This window comes from Somniosus microcephalus, chromosome 6 (genome assembly GCF_052327205.1).
Source record: "Somniosus microcephalus isolate GS21.2 chromosome 6, FLI_Smic_1.0, whole genome shotgun sequence".
NCBI lineage: Eukaryota > Metazoa > Chordata > Chondrichthyes > Squaliformes > Somniosidae > Somniosus > Somniosus microcephalus.
The window spans coordinates 54,090,271-54,110,189 of record NC_140992.1 but is presented as its reverse complement, the minus strand read 5'-3'; the positions used below and the strand labels follow the sequence as shown (position 1 = coordinate 54,110,189).

Below are 19,919 nucleotides of genomic sequence, written 5' to 3'. Positions count from 1 at the left end.
TAGCTTCTACAGTTTTTTGGGGCAGCATATTCCATGGACCTACCACCCTCTGAGTGAAGTAGTTCCTCCTCATCTCAGTTTTGAAAGAGCAGCCCCTTATTGTAAGACTATGCCCCCTAGTTCTAGTTTCACCCATCATCGGGAACATCTTCCCTGCATCCACCCGATCCAACCCCTTCACAATCTTATATGTTTCAATAAGACCGCCTCTCATTCTTCTGAACTCCAATGAGTAGAGTCCCAATCTACTCAACCTCTCCTCATATGTCCATCCCCTCATCCCCGGGATTAACCGAGTGAACCTTCTTTGTACTGACTCAAGAGCAAGTATGTCCTTAAGTATGGACACCAAAACTGTACGCAGTATTCCAGGTGCGGTCTCACCAATACCTTGTACAACTGAAGCAATACCTCCCTATTTTTATATTCTATCCCCCTAGCAATGAAAGCCAACATTCCATTGGCCTTCTTAATCACTTGCTGCACCTGCACCTGCATACTAACCTTTTGAGTTTTGTGCACCAGGACCCCCAGATCCCTTTGTACTTCAGTACGATAATGGAAGGAATTTTAACTCTTTTCCCCCCCCCCCGCCCCCCCTCCCAAGAGAGATAGGGGGTGGGGGGTTATTTTTAAAAATTGGAAATCTGACCCCAACCCAACACAAATGCACCTACTTCCAGTTTAACTGGGGCAGGTTGGGGAAGCGGGTGAATAATCTGCTCTCGAGAGGCTGGTCAGTATTTTGTTATGTTAATTAGGCTGCATGCCTCAGATTTTAGCAGCCATTTGGATTTAACAGCTGCTGGCAGGATTTCCCAGGGCTTGGGAAACCCGGCAGCTGAAGGGAGGCGAGAACAGCCGGCTGCAGACGGTAAGTGCTTATCCAGCACTGCTTGTGGGCCAGGAGGAGCAGGACCGCTTTCTCCCGGCTGTCCAAGCTAAACTGCCGTGATCTGCCTCCTCTCCCCGTCCCCCCCCAACGTAATCTTCCATCCCCTGTGCTCTCTTTTCTCTCTTTTCCACCCCCCAACTCCCACGATCTCTCCCTCCCTTCTCTCTGATCCCTGCATTCAGCATTCTGCCGCAAGCCTTCCCGCCCGACAGTCAGCCGGCCTCTCAATCTGGCTGGCTGCCTGGCGGGAAACGGAGAAAAGCATTTCAAACGAGGTCATGCCGTTACATTCGGCAGGACCTCCGCGTTCCCGTATTTCCGGGTTTCCCATCCACTAAAAGATGCCCCCACTCCCTCCCCGTAAATATCGGGGTCAGTAGGTCTGTGGCTAACTCTGGCTGAGAATCCACTTTTTTTCCTCCCTCTCTCGGGCGGGAAGTGGAGTTGAGGTAGAAGATCAGCCATGATCTTATTGAATGGCAGAGCAGGCTCGAAGGGCCATATGGCCTACTCCTGCTCCTATTTCTTACTCTCTTATGAGACACTGGTGACATTGTGATTCATCCATTAAAAGCAGGTAGTATACAATTTTCAAACCTTACTTTGGATCGATATTTTAGTAAGTTTCATGTTGCTGTTTGCACATTTATTAATTGCTGTTTTCCTCCTTTAAATGTAATTAATGATTGTGTTGGGCATTCAACATTCTAATTGGTTTATTGTGTGGTAAAAGTTAGTTCACTCTTATGTGGTTTATTGCAGATTCTACAGAAAATTCTACTGCTATGAAAGCATCTGATACTCAAGGGTTTGACAACAATGGGAAACCGTATAAGAAGGCAAGTTTCTAATTAGAAACTAATTGATTCCTTAAATTACTTGCCTTGGCGTAGAATGATGGGAGCTTACGTTTTGATTACCTTAAATGAACTTACAGTAATAATTAAAATAAAGTAAAATCAACAATTGTTGCAAACTGGTTGAAGTTAAGCATGGAGGAAAAAATTTGGTCAAATTTGACATTTATTATAATTGAAAAGCACTTGTGTTTGGTGATCAAACGTACTCAACGTGAGTTGCTTTATCCATATCAGTGAAACATTCCTCTATTCTACAGATATGAATTTTTACAGGATGGATAAGATTTATTCACCTGCTTAGCACACAATCTAATAAAATACTGTAAATTGTATTCTGTGTTTTGCTTCTTTATGGGTACGTCTGTCTTCCTAAACAGCCAGCTTACACAGTGAAGTATGTCAAATTTTCAATAATAATTTCATTATCGTGTATTTAAATATTAAATTGAAGCGCAAACCAAACTCAGGAGGTGATACACTTGAGGTGATTGAGAGGTACTGAAATATGACTAAATTTTCCTGTGAATGTTGCACACATCAAATTTGTGTCTTAGGCAGAGAAAGGAAATGGGTACTTTTCTCTGGCTTTTCTGACAATAGGTATTATTTATATATTTCGGAAAACTATGCTGATGTCCCGTTGTGCTGCTCATGGAGAATGGAGACAGTAGGACACCTCCAAATGGCTGTATGAATTGGCAACAGTGCTCAGCAATGTCTAAAAGATTACATGGACAGTGAGGCCCAAATATAGAGGGTGGAAAATGACTTGGATGGGGAAATCATAAGAGTATTATTGAGAGCCACAGAATTATTGTGGTAGTGAAGGGTGAGGAGAAGAATAGGAACTCCAGGAACAGACAATGCAAAGAGGTAAGGGGAGACCTGCGGAGGCAAAAGCTTGTGAAGGTATGGTAAAATGTAATGGGTAATTGTCTTGGGAAATGTTATATTTGTTTTCAGAATTCTTGAATTATGGGTGTGTTTATTTGTAGGAGTATATAGTAGGATATGTCAGGAAACAGTAAGGCTGCTGGTAGTTTTTCCTACCTATCCATATGTTTTTTTGTGTTACAGACATATTTGAAGTGTAATGTGTACTATACACAAAACTTTTAATTGCATAGATAGATTAAGTTACGGTCTAATTGCACTTAAATGTTAGTTATTTAAATTTAATTATTTAACATAAAAACGGAAAAACTAAAGTAATTTACAATCTTAGCAAAACTAAAGAAATTCAAAATATTCAATTTTTGTTATATTGTAAATGTTCTTTATAGGAGCAAAGAACCTGACAAGATTTTGTGCTGATTGGACTAGAACCTCTGCAAAATTATTTACAACTTCAATAATTACTGTATTGTTTGCCGCTATTAGAATTGTTCTGTATTCATTATGTGACATTTCTGCAGAAGTCATGGTGTTATCCAAGGTTATTGGAGTCTTTACTGTAAAGGTATTACAGGAAACTTTGTGCTATCCGGCACCCATGGGACCGAGCTACTGCCGTTTTTTTAAACGCTCCGGATAGACCAGCGTCAATGTTATATAGGAGCTTTTCATTGCAGTATCTGACCACAAACACTGTTGCTCAGCAACAGCTTGTAAACACTCGGCCCGTGGCTTGAAAGCTTATCTGAAGCTGTTGCTAAGATACAGAGACGCTTTCTAGAGCCAAACACTGTTGCTCAGCAACAGCTTGTAAACACTCGGCCCAGTAGCTTGGAAGCATCTCTGAAGCTGTTGCTAAGCGACAAAGACGCTTTCCAGAGCCTGCCTGTGAAAAGAATGCTAGGAGAAAAAAAAAAACCTAACCAAAACGGCTGCTGATTTCTGCCGTTAGATCAAAGTTGCCGGACATTCAATTTCCGGATAGCTCAAAGTTTCCTGTACTTAAATTATGTATGATGCAAGTGTTGTAATACTTTGGATGATGTAACTTCGAGTGAGTTCTTTTGTCTGAACCTAAGTATCAGTATATTATAAACTGGATTTGCTGAGCTCATTTACCCCTAATGGGTGCCAAATGCAGCTGTCCTTTATTCATTAAGCACTGCATACTTTCCCATTCCGTCCAAGTGTTCATTTGTCTTTTATGTTGTGTTTCTTTTGTTATTTTCCTCCCTAATTCCCTCCCTTACCCATTGAAAACTCATGGCAGGGTGTGCTTGGGGAACTCATTCTAATCCAGCAGCAAATCCAGGAGCATGAAGAAGCAGCACGCAGGGTCGCCGAACAGTTAAGCTCTGGCTCCTCTCAACAGAAACGAAAGGTGATAGATAGAGCCCTCATTTGAGCTAACCCAAGCTTGATTGCTTGGCACTGATTTCATTCAAGGATGTTGTACATATTTGAATTGCTCATTACATATTAATATGCATAGTCTTGCATATTAAAGGAAATGCTATTTAAAAAATCATTGAGAAATGGCTACATGTGAACAACTGCTTATTCAATGTTGAGACTTTTAAATATACAGTGGAAATGAGCTGTTATGAATATGTGCAAACAATTCTACTAATTATGTGATTATTCATGGATTGTGTGCATTAAGTTTATGATCTACTTTCACAAATTGCCTGCACTCAATTGTATTTTTTTAAATAAACTCCTAACATACTTTAATTGGCATTTATACATGTTGAATTTGTGGATGCAGTTTTAACTCATCCTCCTAGGTTTGAAATGGCCTAGAAGTTGCAGCTAATGGTTGAGGTTTTTGCTACTGTAATGGCAAACAGTGATTTATGTAGAAACTGCTTTCCTTTGGGGCAGGGGTGGAAGAATCCATTATTTAGAAGCATGGTTTAGGTTTGTTTAACTGTTTTGATAATTTCAATTTAATAGTTTGTTATCCTATATAGCTTGACCAATAGTCAAATTATATTGCATCTATATAAAGGAATAGAAGGATATGGTGATGGGGTGGGAAGTGACTCAAATGGAGCATAAACGCCCACATAGACCAGTTGGACCGAAAGGCCTGTTACTGTGCTTGTAGACGCTATGTAAGTTAATCTGCCATGAGACTGACCCATTATATAATAGTTATCTTCATCTCCACATATTTATGGATGGTCTGAATAATGAAGTACAGGTACACTATCCCTTATCCGAAAGCCTTGGGACCAGCTGAGTTTCAGTTTTCGGAATTTTTCAGATTTCAGAAGGTATTATTATAAGACTGGGAAATTTGTATTTAATATAAATTTTAAAAGTTCAGGCTACCTCTTGCGACTGTTCCGTGTCTCATTCCCCTTCCTGCTTCTCTGGAAAGCCGGATATCGGCTGACTCCTACTAAGCTGGCCCGCAAATCAGGTCGGGGGTCGGGTCGGGTGGGGGGTGGAGAAAAGAATATTGGACGGGTCGGGGGGGGGGAGAAAAGAATATCGGATGGGCCGCGGTTCGGGTCGGGTCGGTGGGGGGGGGGGGGGGGGGAGAAAAGAATATCGGACGGGCCGCTGTATTGTTGGGTTCACTCTCCTGGTACCTCCTTCACACTGCCCGGCTCGGCCTGCAATCTCCTACCCAGGAGGGAACTCTGTGACCCTCTGCCCTGCTCAGCGTAAGTCGTGCGCCACTCTGGTCATGTCGTGCGCACGACTTACGCGGAACGAAAAAACTTTCGGTTTTTAGAGGTTTTCGGTTTTCAGAAGTTCGGATAAAGGATAGTCTACCTGTACTGAAATATTTATCTTGTAAAATTGAAATATTAGATACTGTAGTATGCTCCACCACTTCCATGATGCCTATGTAGTTTTGAGTGATCTTTTAAAATGTGTATATTTATGAAGGGTGATGGAACAAGGAGATTAATATATTTTGCTATTTTGCAGACTTGTGTTAATACAGTTTAAGTACAGGTTAAGCCATGATATCAGACAGTCTGAAGTTGATTTGTTGGCAGGTGAAAATAATTTCTAGTCCTGCATGGGGTTCTTTTTGAGACCTGGGTTGAGTTGCATTGCTGTTAGCCAGTCCCATACCTGACCTACAGTAGTGTCCATCGATACAAAAGCACAGTCTAGTTTCTAGTCCTCTCAATGCTTACTGAAATAACAGATAGCATAAATGTAAAAGTGCACATCACAATTGCTATCTGTGCATCTCTAGCAGTCAATCAGATGTTTGCACACTATTAATGACAGATCATCTATGGGCTGATTGTTATTTTTTGAGAGGGATTGCACTTCTGACAATTTCAACCTGTATTTTAACTAGTTTTCCATTGTTGTCATATTCTAACATCATGTATCAAATATGTGCGTGTCGTGTGATGTTGTCTAATTTGGAATTTGTGTCTGATTAATCAGGGTGGAATTTGTGTCTGATTAATCAGGGTGGATGTTTATAATAACATCTGTCTGACAAAATACAAATACAAGTTTAACTACATAAAGACGTGGGAGTAGATTTTCAACTTGCCGCCTAGGCGTAAAGCTGGCATGGCGAATCAGATTCCCATACTAGAAACTGTCCAATCTTCATTACCATTGAAATCAATTGAAATTAAAATCGGACGGTTTCTATACCGGGCAGCTGATCCACAATGCCAGTTTAATGCTCGATGGCAAGTTGAGAATCTATCTTCTTGCTATTTAGCATCTAATTACGGTTGAATATTCTTTGAAATTTTGCAATATCCAAATAATTTACTATTATGAACAAACTTCATTATAACACTCAGTATGTAACACTCAATATACTGGACATTTTCCTTGGATCTGGCTGAAGCCCAGAGAGGAACCTGGGTCCTAATATAATGAACCCCTGATTTGTAGTGCAATATTTCACAAAGGAAATAAATGAATTTAAAATATGTGGTGGTTGTAATAAAGCTTGACTGTAATTTTGAGGTCTCAAGTGGAATTTTGGTAGGTTTGTTATGTGGTGTGGTTGAATCTGCTGCTACAATGTTAAGTGGAAAAAAAAATACTGCTGGTCAGTTGAAATGTTTTTTTCTGTGCAGTTCGAAATGACCAGGCCGAAGAATTTTTGTCAACATAATTTTCTTCTGTTTGAGTGTTTTATTTCCTTCACTGTGTTTTTTCAGGTATCAGACAAGGACAAAGCTGAACAGCTGCAAGAAGAGCTTCTCCGCACACAGGTAGTGAATGTGGATACTCAGTAAATGTCAATTGTGTTGTGAGCTTTCAGGTTTTGGACGTTGTGTGGGGAAACCTACCATGCATACGTGATGCAAATAACTTACCTCCAGCTTCAAATCTTTTGTGATGCCAGTGATGATATCCTGACAAAGGGTCATCGACCTGAAATGTTAACTCTGTTTCTCTCTCTACAGATGCTGCCTGACCTGCTGAGTATTTCCAGCATTTTCTGTTTTTATTTCAGATTTCCAGCATCTGCAGTATTTTGCTTTTGTATGATATTATCCTAGTTGTACCTGAGACAACATTGACACACCTATCTAAAATGTCAGGAGAATTGCCCCACTTTCAAATCTACTATGTACTCAGCTTGAGTTTAGATCCAAGAACTTTTGGGGAGAAAGGATAGAAAAAGCTCTCAGTAAATTCTAGCACAAATACTGTGTCCTGGAGGCAGTTGCTAGTGTAAGACCATCTAAAGCTGTTAGGTCATCAGAGTTACAAATTGTTTTTTTGTGGTGGTAAGCCTTCTCTTGTTATTTTGAGGACACATCAGATTAAGTTCCAAACTTAACACGAGAATGCCGCAAGGCTCGATACTTTCAGGCTAGTGATGTGGAAGCTGAAAGGGAGAACACGGAGCAGATTTTACTATCATTGAGAAATGGTCATTCCAGCTCCTTAGAAAAGTTACATTTACAATCCTCAAGCAAAGTTACATTTACAGTCCTCGAGACATTCAGTGGCTGGAGCGACGCATCTCCTGGCGAGGGCCTTGAATTGGAATTTTTTACCTCCTTCAGATCATCATTTTGTGCTGCAAATTGCTGGAAATGTGAATTGATAACGACAGGGCATCTGGGACCTCATGAACATCGGGTCCAATGGTCTCTCTCCTTAACCAATGAGACTAAAGGATAGAGAAAGAAACAGAGTGAACAACGGAGGAGGAAATAGGGTGAATTAGTGTCAAGTAAGATACAGAAAGAGAAATAAAGAGAGGAAAAGAAAGAGTGGATTAAGAGAGAGAAAATAAGAGACAGAAAGGTTAACTACCTGCAGGAGGGGTACTCCACAATTTAATTGTTCCCTTTCTGGGCCTCCAAAGTTGAGTGGCAGGTCAGGACCATATATCAAGTCATTTAATAGGGTCCTTACGACATGAGTTACCAACCCTAAATGGCTGCGGCGAGATTAATTTGTATTAACTACAATTTCATGGCACACAATGGGGAGGCTCAAGGCGAGATGGTAATTCTTTTGGATTTGGCGAGTCTAATGACAGAGTGGCACAAATCAACCAGCAATTTGTGGCAAATCGGAACTCATGTCATGGAGTATCTTCTTTGCCACAAATTATTGATTTTTTTAATTCACAAATAATGGTAGGCGCCGTGAACTTGCAATAACCAAGGCAGTAAACCATGCACAACAATCAAAAAACACTCTGCTTTTCGTCTTACCATGCTACCAACAAATGCACAAAAAGGCTAAAGTACACATGCATTCGCCGTGCGAATGATTACTGAAATCACATGCTCAACGTCGGTGTCTATTACTTAATTTTTATTTAATCAAAAATATAGCAGCCACATCTGGATTCCCATTTAGCCACATGTGGCTGGTGGCTAATGTATTGGACAACACTGGTTTAGTTGAAGATTGAAATTGAAGTAGAAACACTAATATTCAGTTTCATGCATTTACCAATCAGTAATTTACATTTGTGTAGTTTCAAAAAAAAAATTTGCTCATAAAGTGAAACCGCACTTTATGGTTCACTTATGATGAATAACGTAAGTGATTTTGTTTTGTCTTTTTTTTCTCTTTTCCTGTTTTATAGCTAAAATATCAACGAATCCTTGAACGTCTAGAGAAAGAAAATAAAGAGCTACGGAAACAGGTTCTTCAGAAAGATGACAAAGGCATTCACCAACGGAAAATGAAGGTGAAGATGTTCTTTCAGTTCTGGGTGTAGAAGTATTTAGAAAATGTAAAACTTTCACCACTATTCCTAAACCTGGGTGGACTTGTATTCAATTTCTTCACAGTTCATGATTAAAGTGTCCATACTTTTAATCAGCTGCTGTAGAAATATTAATACTATTTAATTATAAAGAAAGAAAGACTTTTGCAACCTCGGGACATCCCAAAACACTTTACAGCCAATGATGTCCTTTTGAAGTGTAGTCACTGTAGGAAATACAGCCGCCAATTTACACTCAGTAAGCTCCCACAAACAGTAATAAAATGAAGAACCAGTACCCGCCTGCTGAGGCTGTGCACTGACAGACCATTCACAATGTTGTGAAATGACACAATGTGGAGGCTGAAGGTACCAGCAGCTGCTCAGCATTGCAGCCATATAATGGAAACTTAGTGTGAGGATCAATCTTTCTCTGAAGTAAAGGACACTAAGGGAGATTTTGGTCTTTATCTTTCTTTATCTATACAATTTGTCCCTCTCGGCCTCTGAATGTGTTATTTGGGATGAGCTTGAATTTCCAATATTTTTGTATTGTTTCTCTCCCTTCGTTCTTTTTCAGTTCTTGGAACAGGGGAGGCTGTACGTAGGAAAGCTTTGATTCTGTGTTGACTTTATTTTCGAATTCTTCAAGTCGCATATCAATGGATTTTTAAGACTATGTTTAAAAAGAGCCAGAGAATCAGCATGGTGCACTCAGATTGGAAGAGAGAGTTGTAGTGAAATAAAAGAATTAGGGAGTTAAAGTTCATTCTCATTTGGTTCCCTCTGTATCCCCATTAAGGACCTGCTTTCTCCTAGCTCAGCCTGAGGTGCTGCTCTTCCTGTTCCACAGCCACCACTCCCCTGGCTAATATCAAATTGCTAACCAGGAAGCATCTCACCTTGGATGCTTTCTGGTTAACACCTACACCAGAAGGATATTGATCTACCATACTCCTGTGGAAATGGTCATCACTAGTTCCTGTAGCTGATAATCAGATGCATAGCAGCTCCATGCTGAGTGTAAAGAGATATAATCATGAGTCCTCATAGAAGAGGGAAAAGTAACACCAGCTTTTAAATGTTTCTCATAAGGTATTTTATTTCCTTTACTAACAGGGTAGGAGAACTCTATACCATTTATTTGTTAATAATTTTAATTCCTCTCATCATTAATTCAGTAAGTTTGGGTTGATGAATGTTGCACAAATTTGGCTGAATTCAGAGGAAAGCATCAATTTACCTTTAAGGTACTTGCCATTGGTTATGTTAACTCATTGTTAAAGGGTTAAATGCTATGCTTTTGGAAGTATCGAGTTGAAAAGTTACTTAACTGACTGCCTCACTTAAGTTCTATTATGTTATGTAGTGTGGTGTACTAGGTTATTATGTACATTAAATAGACAAATTCTTCCTTTTCTAGAAGTCTTTGATTGACTTGTATTCCGAAGTATTGGACATTCTATCAGACTATGATTCCAACTACAACACCCAGGACCATCTGCCAAGGGTGAGCAGCACATTGTTTCTCTTCATTTAAGGAATATTCTAGGATACGGTCAGACAAATGAGAGTTGGTAATACAGCATGTAAATAGAGGTATTGAGTACAAAAGTAGAAAAGTTATGCTGAACCTTTACAAAGTGCTAGTTAAGCCACAACTGGAGTATTGTGTCCAGTTCTGGTCACCACACTTTAGGAAGGATGTGAAGGCCCTTGAGAGGGTGCAGAGGAGATTTACCAGAATGGTTCCGGGGATGGGGGATCTTCGCTACAAGGACAGGTTGGAGAAGCTGGATTTGTTTTCATTGGAGCAAAGGAGGTTGAGGGGTGATTTGATAGAGGTGTACAATATTGGGACGGGTTTGGATAGGCTAGACGGGGAAAGGCTGTTCCCACTAGTTGATGGAACAAGGTCTAGGGGACACAGATGTAAGGTTTTGGGCAAGAGATACAGGGGGGATGTGAGGGAAAACTTTTTTACGCAGTGAGTGGTCATAGAAACATAGAAACATAGAAGATCGGAGCAGGAGTAGGCCATTCGGCCCTTCGAGCCTGCTCCGCCATTCAATGAGATCATGGCTGATCATCCAAATTCAGTACCCTGTCCCTGCCTTCTCCCCATATCCCTTGATCCCTTTAGCCTTAAGAAATATATCCAACTCTTGAATATATTTACTGAACTGGCCTCCACCGCCCTCTGTGGCAGAGAATTCCACAGGTTCACCACTCTCTGGGTGAAGAAATTCCTCCTCATTTCAGTCCTAAATGGCTTACCCCTTATCCTTAGACTATGACCCCTGGTTCTGGACTCCCCGGCCATCAGAAACATCCTTCCTGCATCTAGTCTGTCCAGGCCTGACAGAATTTTATAGGTTTCGATGAGATCACCTCTCAATCTTCTAAACTCCAGTGAGTATAAGCCCAATCGACACAATCTCTCCTCATACGTCACTTCTGCCATCCCAGGTATCAGCCTGGTGAATCTTCGCTGCACTCCTTCGACGGAAGTGATGGAAGGGGAGACACTCAATGTTTTCAAGGGGTGACTGGATAGGCACTTGAGGGAAATAAACTTGTAGGGCTACGGGGATAGAGCGGGGGAATGGGACTGACTGGATTGCTCTACAGAGAGCCGGCATGGACTCGATGGGCCGAATGGCCTCCTTCAGTGCCATTATGACTGTCTGACGCTGAGAAACTTAGCCGTGTTTACAAATGATTTTCATGTCTGCTTGCACTGTTTTGCTTTTAATTAGAAATTATTTTCTTCTAGGTAGTTGTAGTTGGAGATCAAAGTGCTGGGAAGACCAGTGTTCTGGAAATGATTGCAGAAGCTAGAATATTTCCTCGAGGATCTGGTGAAATGATGACTCGTGCACCTGTCAAGGTGAGTAGATAGAACTTGTTAAGGGAGTAAGCACTAGAAAGTGTGAGTACTTCACCTTGGATAGGTACCAATTGCTTTTACAAGGTGATTTGTAGAGCCTTGATTTGAACCATTTCAAAGGAAAGAATATTTGTGGGCCACTTAAAGAAGTAATATACTCCTCGTATTTGTTGAAGCATAGGACTATGCCATGTACTAAGTCAAAGCAGACTATTGTCTTTAATGTCAGAACTATGAAACAGAAGTGTCATAAGGGCTCGATACAGAAGCTAAGGTTATTTGCAATGTAGTCATTTAAAAAAATTTACAGCAAACATTTGAGTTGAAGTACTTCCAGGCTTTAGTATACAGAAAATTTTAAATCCGAGCAGCACACTTTTTGATTTATATTTTTGTGCTGATCAAAGGGGAGGGATGTTGGTGCTAAGAGTGGTGTTTTATCTTTTTTAAAAACAGAAAATAAATACTTAAAAATTGGGTATATATGGTTCCCTAATGAGAGAGACTCAGCTAGTTAACATAGCTGAGTCATACAAACCAAAATGGTTGAAAGTTCGGTCCTGGTCTGTGCTATATTACCTAATCTCAGCCTGGGCGACGGTATAGGTGCTACAATTGGCTACAGGGTCCAAGTCAGGTAAGGAGGCAGTTGACCAGCGCTTCCATTCCTGCTCACTGTCTAGCAATCTCTGCAAGGTATTGGTTGATGGCAGGATTAAGATTGGCTGTGAGACCTTGCACAGTAGTATAGCCCACCAGTGCTCACTATCTAGGCTGACACAAAGAATGAGCAGTTGGCTGGGAGACCAGTGGGTGCCTGCTGCTTATGCCAAGGAGTCTAAACTTTCAGTAGAGGAGGTGAAATGGAGAAAATTGGTAGGGAAACAACTCGGTGAAGTAACAGATTTCCCATGGTATTGCTCAAAATGAGTCCGATGTTGCACTATTGTAAGGGGACATGTTCAGTTGTGGTGGAGGGGGATGTCTTCTCACCTTCATTGAAAGGATTTGAAAAGAAGTTTAGAAGAGGCAAGGTCTGAAAAATAAGTACTATTTTTATTACTTACTTCAGGCAGATAAGTAAGTTTGTTTCCCTGTCATGCCACAGTCACTTAAATAAATAAACCTTTGTTTTTTGGGGTGAAGCAACTCTTTGCTTTCCAGTGTAAGTGTTGCCTTTAATAACAAGGGCCAAGAAATATAGCAACCTTAAGTAAATGTCAAACTAATTTCCATTTTTAATTTTTTTCTCCAAATATTTCTGCATCAGTACTTTATGTTACTAAGAGGTTCTGTTGAATAAACATTCAAATTCAGGACTTTTATTCAGAACCTTGGCTCATATGGAGCATAAATGCCAGCATAGACCAGTTGGGCTGAATGGCCTGTTTCTGTGCTGTAAATTCTATGTAACCTTGAGTTGAGTAATAATACAGTCCTTCTAGAATTTCCACTGTTTATCTTACTCAATTTTTGATGTTTTTGATTTCTGAGATAATATGTAAGAGAAATATATAGCCATATATTTATCTCAAAGTTAATGTTGCACCATCTGCTATATCATTGATCAAAATTGGTTTTAAATATATTTTGATTACTACCTCAAGCAGGCAAACCTTTAACAATTAAACATAAAATAAATAAGGAAGAAATTGATGTTTGGTGGTAGTGTAATACTGTTGTTGATTTATTTGTGCAAAAATGGGCCCTATTCATTAAATAATTTCTGTGAATTTGATTTGATTCAGGTGACATTGAGTGAAGGACCCCACCATGTGGCCATGTTTAAAGACAGCTCACGAGAATTTGACCTTACCAAAGAGGAAGATGTAAGTTCTGATAGGCTTTCTTTATTTTACCTGATCAACATCAGTTAGGATCTAAACAGGCTGTGTAATCACCGTTGACTTTGTGCTGCTGTTGCTCAATCAGGTAAAAAGAGTCAAAAGGCAAAATACTACGGATGCTGGAACTCTGAAATATAAACAGAGAATGCTGAAAATACTCAGCAGGTCAGGCAGCATCTGTGGAGAGAGAGACAGAATTAACCTTTCAGGTCTGTGACCTTTCGTCAGAACAGTTCTGATAAAAGATCACAGACCTGAAACATGAATTCTGTTTCTCTCTCCACAGATGCTGCCTGACCTGCTGAGTATTTCCAGCATTTTCTGTTTAAGGTAAAAAGAGTGTTCAGTCAAGATGTAGAATCAGTCTGGGTGGAGCTAAGAAGCACCAAAGGGCAGAAAACATTGGTGGGAGTTGTCTATAGCCTTCAAATAGTAGTGGTAATGTAGGGGATGGCATCAAACAGGAAATTAGAAATGCATGTAACAGTAATCATGGGTGACCTTTAATCTACATATAGACTGGCCAAACCAAATTAGCAATAATACTGTGGAGGATGAATTCCTGGAGTGTGTACGAGATGGTTTTTTAGACCAGTACGTTGAGGAGCCAACTAGAGAACAGGCTATCCTAGATTGGGTATTGTGTAATGAGAAGGGGTTAATTAATAATCTTGTTGTGCGGGGTCCTTTAGGGAAGAGTGACCATAATATGATAGAATTCTTCATTAAGATGGAAAGTGATGAAGTCCAATCCAAAACTAGGGTCCTAAATCTAAACAAAGGAAACTACGAAGGTATGAGGAGTGAGTTGGCTATGATAGATTGGGGAGCTTCATTAAAAGGCATGACGGTGGATAGGCAATGGCTAACATTTAAGGAACGAATGCATGAATTGCAACAGTTATTCATTCCTTTCTGGCGCAAAAACGCAAAAGGAAAAGCGGCCCAACTATCGCTAACAAAAGAAATTAAGGATAGTATTAGATCCAAAGAGGAGTCATATAAAGTTGCCAGAAAAAGTAGCAAGTCTGAGGATTGGGAGCAGTTTAGAGTTCACCAAAAATGACCAAGAGATTGATTAAGAGAGGAAAATAGAGTATGAGAGTAAACTTGCAAGGAACATAAAACCAGACTGTAAAAGCTTCTACAAGTATGTAAAAAGAAAAAGAGTAGTGAAGACAAATGTAGGTCCCTTACAGTCAGAAACGGGATAATTTATAATGGGGAACAAGGAAATGGAAGAGCAATCAAACAAATACTTTGGTTCTGTCTTCACGGAAGAGGACACAAATAACTTCCCAGAAATGCTAGGGAACCAAGTGTCTAGTGAGAAGGAGGAATTAAAGGAAATTAGTAATAAAAAAAAAAAATAGTGCTGGAGAAAGTAATGGGACTGAAAGCTGATAAATCCCCAGGGGCTGATAATCTGCATCCCAGAGTACTAAAAGAGGTAGCCATGGAAATAGTGGATGCATTGGTTGTCAGCTTCCAAAATTCTATAGATTATGGAACAGTTCCTTCAGATTGGAGGGTGACAAATGTAACCCCACTATTTAAAAAAGGAGGGAGAGAAAACAGGGAACTAGCCTAACATCAATAGTAGGGAAATTGCTAGAGTCTATTGTAAAGGATGTGATAACAGGACACTTAGAAAATATCAACAGGATTAGACAAAGTCAACATGGATTTATGAAAGGGAAATTGTGTTTGACAAACCTACTGGAGGATGTAACTGGTAGAATAGATAAGGGAGAACCAGTGGATGTAGTGTATTTGGATTTTAAGAAGGCTTTGATAAAGTCCCAAGTAAGAGGTTCGTGTGCAAAATTAAAGCACATGGAATTGGGGGTAATATATTGACATGGATTGAAAATTGGTTAACAGAGAGTAGGAATTAATGGGTCTTTTTTGGGGTGGCAGGCGGTGACTATTGGGGTACCGCAGGGATCAGTGCTTGGGCCCCAGCTATTCACAATACAGGAAACTTTCTGATATCCGGCACTGACGGGACCGAGCTGGTGCCGTAACATCAAAAGGGCTGGACATACCAGAGTTAATGTTTAAACATACGGAACTGAGAAGCTCCGTGTGAATCAACAAACCCTGTTGCTTAGCAACAGCTTCAAAACAGTCGGCTGCAGCTGCAAGCGTCTGTAGCTGAAGCTGTTGCTATAGCTACAGACCTTGCAGTGCTTGACTGGGGGGAAAAAAAGCAACGAGAACTTTAAAAAATATATAGAAAACGGCTCCTGATTTTTGCCGTTAGATCGAGTATTCCGGACATATAACCTCCGGATAAACCAAAGTTTCCTGTATATATTAATGATTTGGATGAGGGAACCAACTGTAATATTTCCAAGTTTGCTGATGACACAAAACTAGGTGGGATTGTGAGTTGTGAGGAGGATGCAAAGAGGCTTCAAGGCGATTTAGACAAGTTGAGTGAGTGGGCAAATACATGGCAGATGCAGTATAATGTGGATAAATGTGAAGTTATCCACTTCGGTAGGAAAATCAGAAAGGCAGAATATTATTTAAATAGTGATAGATTGGGAAATGTTGATGTACAGAGGGACCTGGGTGTCCTTGTACACCAGTCACTGAAAGCAAACATGCAGGTGCAGCAAGCAGTTAGGAATGCAAATGGTATGTTGGCCTTCATTGCAAGAGGATTTGAGTACAGGAGCAAGGATGCCTTACTGCAGTTGTACAGGGCCTTGGTGAGACCACACCTGGAGTACTGTGTGCAGTTTTGGTCACCTTACCTAAGAAAGGATATACTTGCCATAGAGGGAGTGCAGCGAAGTTTCACCAGACTAATTCCTTGGATGGCAGGACTGTCGTATGAGGAGAGATTGGGTCGACTAAGCCTGTATTCACTAGAGTCTAGAAGAATGAGAGGGGATCTCATTGAAACGTATAAAATTCTGACAGGGCTAGACAGACTGGACGCAGGGAGGATGTTTCCCCTGGCAGGGTACGGGGTAGGACATTTAGGACTGAGATGAGGAGAAATTTCTTCACTCAGAGGGTGGTGAACCTGTGGAATTCTCTACCACAGAGGGCTGTGGAGACCAAGTCACTGAATATATTTAAGAAGGAGATAGATAGATTTCTAGACAGAAAAGGCATCAAGGGGTATGGGGAGAGAGCGGGAATATGGTATTGAGATAGAGGATCAGCCATGATCATATTGAATGGCGGAGCAGGTTCGAAGGGCCGAATGGCCTACTCTTGCTCCTATTTTTCTAAGTTTGTCCACCATGAATCATTCTGCCTAATGATAGCACTAAGAATTGATGAAATCTGTCAAATTGAAGAGTTTAGCTAGAGGGACATTTTGCTGTCCTTTTCATGGCTAAAATGTCGTTCCATTGTCCATGACCAAATTTAGGATGTTCTTCATGGGCACGTAACTGTTTTGATTATGCTTATTCTTGTGTGTTTTGTACAATCTCAAAATGCACGCACCTATAATGCTTGCTTGTGTGTGCTACGAGTGAGCAAAGTACAGTACCCACCTCCCTTTCTACAAAGTAAAATTATCGGTAGGCTTTTATAACCATCTGGTTAAACCCATTTTCTTGATGACGAGCAGGTTGGAATTTGTTCCTTGTTTTTCATTTATGACAAATCTACTTTATAGACTTTCATGCTAAGTTCTTAATTTTAATTGACTTGCTACCTATCTCAGTACCCTTAGTGAATAACTTTAAAGAACTATGGAACTATAGTCCATCGTTAGAGATAAGTGTTTCAACTGGACATTGTCAGAATTAACTTTTCAATCCTACCAAGTTTTCCAGGAACAGTCCTATGTATATCTAAGGTATACCAGATCATTATTTTGGCACACATAATTTTGCAAAGTGTTTCATTAGTAGTGGAAAACAAGAATTATGGTCCAAGTTAATAATTGACAAACATTGGCCGAACAAAGGAATTGAATATAAAATGGTCAGACTGCAAGTGTTACCTGGTATTAGTAGATTTGTTCCGCTATGAGTGGAGATGGTAGGCATTAGTTTAGTGGAATATAGTTTGTGTATGTCTTTTTAAAGTGGTTGTAAATTTCTTTCAATTTGTTGACTAATTGATTGGCTAAGTGCATTTATCAACAGTCCCAGGCCAAGGTTTTCACAAATGTGCCACTGGAAGTAAATTAGTCCAGTATTTACTGTACTTTTGGCTCTGGATACCTTGCATACTAGATCCAACCTGCTATTCATTCATGCCCCAGTTGCGTGGCATGCACTCCCAAGCGCGCGCACACATGCACGTGCACCTGTGTATGTACACACACACCCTTGCTTTCTGTACAATTCTTACAAAAAGCAGTCGAAACACCTATTCGGGCATGATCTCTCACGCATAGCCATGTGAATTATGCATGCATTATTCCAACTTGCATGCCCTCAGTCCTCTCTCACATGAACTTAATCCTTAAACAAACATTGGCCCAGATTCAACCTACCTGACTGACATGAACATCATTCAGATGCTGATGATCAAATTGCTTACTTGTTAATAGCTCCCTCTCCTCAAAAACTCTCCCCTGACACTTTTGTCCTCATTAATTACTGCTCCATCGACAATCTCCCTTTCCTCTCCAAGGTGCTTGAGCGTATTGTCAACTCTCAGTTATGTGCTTATCTCTCCAGTAATTCACCGTTTGAGCGCCTTCAATCTGGTTTCTGTCCCTCCTACAGCACTGAAACGGCAGTAACCAGTCACAAATAATATTCTCTGTGCTGTGACCATGGTTTATTATGATTCTTTGTCTTCCTCAAGCTCTCTGTAGCTTTTGATACAATTGACCACATTATCATCGCCCAATGTCTCTTTGTTGTCTAGTTCCATGCGATTGTCCTAACTTAACTCTTAACTATTCAATCATAGCCGGTGCATTTCTTAATTACTACTCTTCCCACCTTTCCTCTCTCATTTTGGGAGTCCCTCAAGCAATGCTCCCTCTAATTTTATTTTCTCTGCGCGGGTCCTTTGTGGCCACGCATGCGCCATATCTCTTCCAGCAGCAGCAGCTGGTGAGTGGCCTGCATGGGACCTTGCGATCGGCCGCGCACCTTAGGGGGAACATTGCCCTCAAAGATCCATCCTTGGCCCATTCCTCATCTCAACATGATTCCCCCTTGGCAGCATCAAATTTGGACATGGAATCTGCTTCTACATGTATGCTCTCCCTCTTCATAATGTCTCTTGACCCCTTTGTTGTTTTTTTTGCTGTCAGATTGCTTATCTGATATTCATTCTCAACTTCATCCACCTAAACATTGGTCCCCCCTGCCACAAACTCTCTTGCACTGACTCCGTGCCCCTCCCCAGCAACTGTCTCAGGCTGTACCAGTTGCAGCTATGGGTCCTGCTTGACCCTGAACTGAGCTTCTGACCTAATTTCCTCTCTATTTCAAAGTCTGTCTGCTTCCACCTCCATAAAGTCACCCAGATCCACCTCTATCTGCTGCTGATACTCTTGTATTGTGGCAGAACATCGTTAAAGAGAAATATATACAGTTAGCCAGAGTCATTCAGTGGTTCTGCCACAGTATATAACTTTGATACCTCCTGACTCAATCCCTCCAATGTTTTCCTTACTGGCTTCCCATCCTCCACCTTCCATAAACTTCAGGTTGCCCAAAATTCTGCTGCTCAAGTCCCGTCATGTGTCAACCCTATCCTGACTGACCTACATTGCCTCTGAATCCCCAAAACTTCTAATTTAAAATTTTTGTCCTTGTCTTTATTTTTGTCACTGGCTTTGACCCTCCCTATCTCTGTAACCTTCTTACAGCCCCCCTCCCCTGAGCCCCCCCTTTCTCTCACTCCGTCCTCTTGTGCATCTTCCTCCCTTCGCCCGACCATTGTCAACCGTGCCAGCTTTCTAGGTTGCATTCCCTGAAATTCCCTTCTTAAACCCCTTTGTCTCTTCACCTCCCTCTTTTTGAAACCCAGCTCTTCGATCACGCTTTAACCACCCTTTCTAATCTCTCCTTCTTAGCTTTTGTGTCAATTGCCACATGCCTCCCAGTGCCGTGAGATATTTTTCTATGTTAAAGTAACTATATAAATGCAAGTTGTTGTTGTCGATGTTGCTGCCGCTACTGCCATCACCACAGTCTTACAAAGTAGAACATGGTTCATGGAAATCTCAGATCATGAAATCTGTCAGACAAGAGCTGGTATTTCAGGCTCTGACCTGTTGCACATCAGTGCCAAGATTTGCTTCTCATCAGTTTCAAGTGTGAGGTGATTTCCAGTAACAAATCCTGACTTTTAAATTCTACTTTGGCTTATGTAATTGCCTGTAGGGACACTTCATAATCTAACTGTC

At 40.7% G+C, this 19,919-nt stretch overlaps 1 protein-coding gene across 14 annotated transcripts in view; it reads left to right on the top strand.

Annotated features, from left to right (window-relative positions):
• The window catches only part of opa1 (OPA1 mitochondrial dynamin like GTPase), a 152,834-nt gene that overhangs the window by 24,402 nt on the left and 108,513 nt on the right, over positions 1–19,919 (top strand). For 12 of the 14 annotated variants that reach the window (XM_085990237.1, XM_085990238.1, XM_085990244.1 and 9 more), the window contains 7 exons: positions 1,658–1,734; positions 3,920–4,030; positions 6,813–6,866; positions 8,711–8,815; positions 10,257–10,343; positions 11,610–11,723; positions 13,472–13,552. In XM_085990237.1, coding sequence (XP_085846363.1) covers positions 1,658–1,734; positions 3,920–4,030; positions 6,813–6,866; positions 8,711–8,815; positions 10,257–10,343; positions 11,610–11,723; positions 13,472–13,552 — 629 coding nt within the window. The remainder of the gene's footprint in view (positions 1–1,657; positions 1,735–3,919; positions 4,031–6,812; positions 6,867–8,710; positions 8,816–10,256; positions 10,344–11,609; positions 11,724–13,471; positions 13,553–19,919) is intronic. The other 2 variants (XM_085990239.1, XM_085990243.1) reach the window with 1 other exon arrangement.